The 2,500-nt window shown below is 46.2% G+C and overlaps 1 gene segment (V, D, J or C); it reads left to right on the forward strand.

Moving 5' to 3' along the window:
• Nucleotides 1-1,995: 1,995 nt before the first annotated feature.
• Nucleotides 1,996-2,318, forward strand: LOC113405788 (the record flags this gene model as incomplete). The annotated part of the segment is given in 1 exon segment: nt 1,996-2,318. A coding segment is annotated over 1 exon segment (323 nt), but the record flags the coding sequence as incomplete, so codon positions are not given.
• Nucleotides 2,319-2,500: the final 182 nt, after the last annotated feature.

The following is a 2,500-nucleotide window of genomic DNA, read 5'->3' on the forward strand; positions in this document are numbered from 1 at the left end:
CAAATGGGCGGCAGTCCAGCCACTCTTGGGGCTGCACGTCCGGTCTTCGGAGAGAATTTGGCAGCGGGTCCCACAGTCCCTCCCTTCCTCTTTGAGCTGCCACCAAAGTTCCGCCGAAGAGGAAGAGAGGGAGTGAAGGACCCGCCGCCTAAGAATGGAGCAGCGCGATTGAGCTGCTGCCGAAATGCAGCCGATCCGCTTTTTTTCCCCCGCTGCTTGGGGCAGCAGAAAACCTGGAGCCGGCCCTGGAATGAACAGAACAGATTATCATCAAGTGATCCATCCCCTGTCGCTCATTCCCAGCTTCTGACAAACAGAGGTTAGGGACACCATCCCTGCCCAGCCTGGATAATTGCCATTGATGGACCTGTCCTCCACGAACGTATCTAGTTCTTTTTTGAACCCTGTTATAGTCTTGGCCTTCACAACATCCTTTGGCAAGGAGTTCCACAGGTTGACTGTGGGTTGTGTGAATAAATACTTCATTTTTTGTTTTAAATCTGCTACCTATTAATTTCATTTCGTGACCCCCTAGTTCGTGTGTTATGAGGAGTAGATAACCCTTATTTATTTACTTTCTCAACTCCAGTCGTGATTTTATAGACTTCTATCAATTTTATAGAGCTATAAATAGTTGTATTACAATATCTCCCTTGAAGAACATAAACGGGATGAAAATAGCCGGGGAATTCCTTTCTGTGTTTACACTGGTCTAGTTGTAAAAAAAAAAAAGGCAATGTAAAAAAATTCCAATTGTCACGAACTGTGTGTTAAAATTTGGGTGGGATATTTTAATAAAATATTCTCAGTTTTGGATGGGTATAGTGGGGTTAAGTTACATGTCCCAACTGTCACAGAGTCAGATCACTATTAAACCATAAAACAAATCTTGTATGCTAGAATGGTTTGTTAGAGTACTATTGTTCCCTTGTATTACTTCTAAATAATGTGCAGGCTTAAAGCAATTTTCTCTATGTATATTTGGGGAAAACGGAGGTTTGATCATTGAGAACTATTTGGTAAAATGTATTTTAACAAGAAGGAGAGAGGGAGGGAGAGAGAGAGAAACCCGCTCACAGTTGTAGAAAAAGACAAACTAATATTAAAATAATTGTTGTAAAAATGTGGCAGGAATCGAAGTGAGTTAGGCATCCAACTCTCATTGAACTTATGTTTTGAAAATTCCAGATATCATTGTTAAAATCTACTTACTTGTGTGGTTCTTCTTCGGAATGATACCGGAGCGCTTCGAGATATCTATCCTCACAATGCCCCAGTGAGGGAGAGAAACATGTCCATCTCTCTTGTACGGGTAGGGAAAGGGAGTCACAGAGATATTAACTGGCTTGCCCAAGGTCAGAGAGGGGGGATCTGTAGCAGACCTGGGAACCGATGCTAGGTCTCCTGTATCCCAGCCCGGAGCCTTCATCACCGACTTGTTCTTCTCACCTCAATGTCATCACGTTGTCAGCTGCAGACTCAGCAGAACTCACCGCATTTCCTGTGTCTGTTACGAGTTTCCCAATCCCCCTCCCGCCTCCACTAGGCCGGATGCTGATGAACCTTCCTCAGTTGTAGCTGACTGCAGAGCCCTGAAGTTTAAATTCTTCTTAGCAGGGGTATCTGGTGCGTCCTACTTAGTCACAACAGGAAAAAAACCATGGAGCCATATTATATATTCAGCATTTGTCTATTTAATCACCTAGGTAAACAGGCTGGGGTTTCTGAGGGGTTTAAGGTTAAAAGTTAAAATACCCACCAGCGTTCAACCTTATCTGGAAACATGACCCTAAACTCCAAAGCTAACCCCAAATCGAACGGCAATGCCAAACCCTTACCTCTAGTCCAGCCCTAAATCTAATTTAATCCCCGTCGGGCGCCTAAACCTTTAACGTTCCTCGAAATTGCAAGTCTCACACGGCAATGCACCTGGAACCGCATGGTGAGTCTGGTACAGGTGAAATGATGTCCTCCAATTGGATTGTTTTGTTGCAGGTGCTGCGCTGGGGGACTCGGTCCAGTCCAGGGAACCCCACCTCTCTGGGAGAGAAGGAGACGCTGTGACCCTCACTTGTTCTTATGATACCAGCTCTACCGGCTACGTGTATCTCTTCTGGTACCGTCAGTTTCCCGGCCAAGCCCCGCAGTACATTCTCTGGAGAGGAGTGAAGCAGGCCAGAGGTCAGAGCGATACAGCAGAATTCGCCCAGCAGAGGTTTTCTTCCCAGGCTGATGACAGCTCCACAGTTCTGAACATCGCAGCCCTGGAGCTGGCAGACACAGCGGTGTATCTCTGCGCCCTGCGTCTGGCACAGTGACAGAGCCACATACGACAGCCGTACAAAAACCCTCCCAGCCTTGCTGCAGCTGAGGTTAGGCACACACACACTGAGGCTGGAAATAGGGGCCCTTGGCAGATTTGTTCTCCTGTTAAGAAACTCACAATTAGGAATAGTTTTGTTGGTGTCAAGGTATCCTTCCGATTCCTCCCAAAAGCAAA

This window comes from Terrapene carolina, unplaced genomic scaffold (assembly GCF_002925995.2).
Source record: "Terrapene carolina triunguis isolate 2854851 unplaced genomic scaffold, T_m_triunguis-2.0 Scaffold50882, whole genome shotgun sequence".
Classification (NCBI taxonomy): domain Eukaryota; kingdom Metazoa; phylum Chordata; order Testudines; family Emydidae; genus Terrapene; species Terrapene triunguis.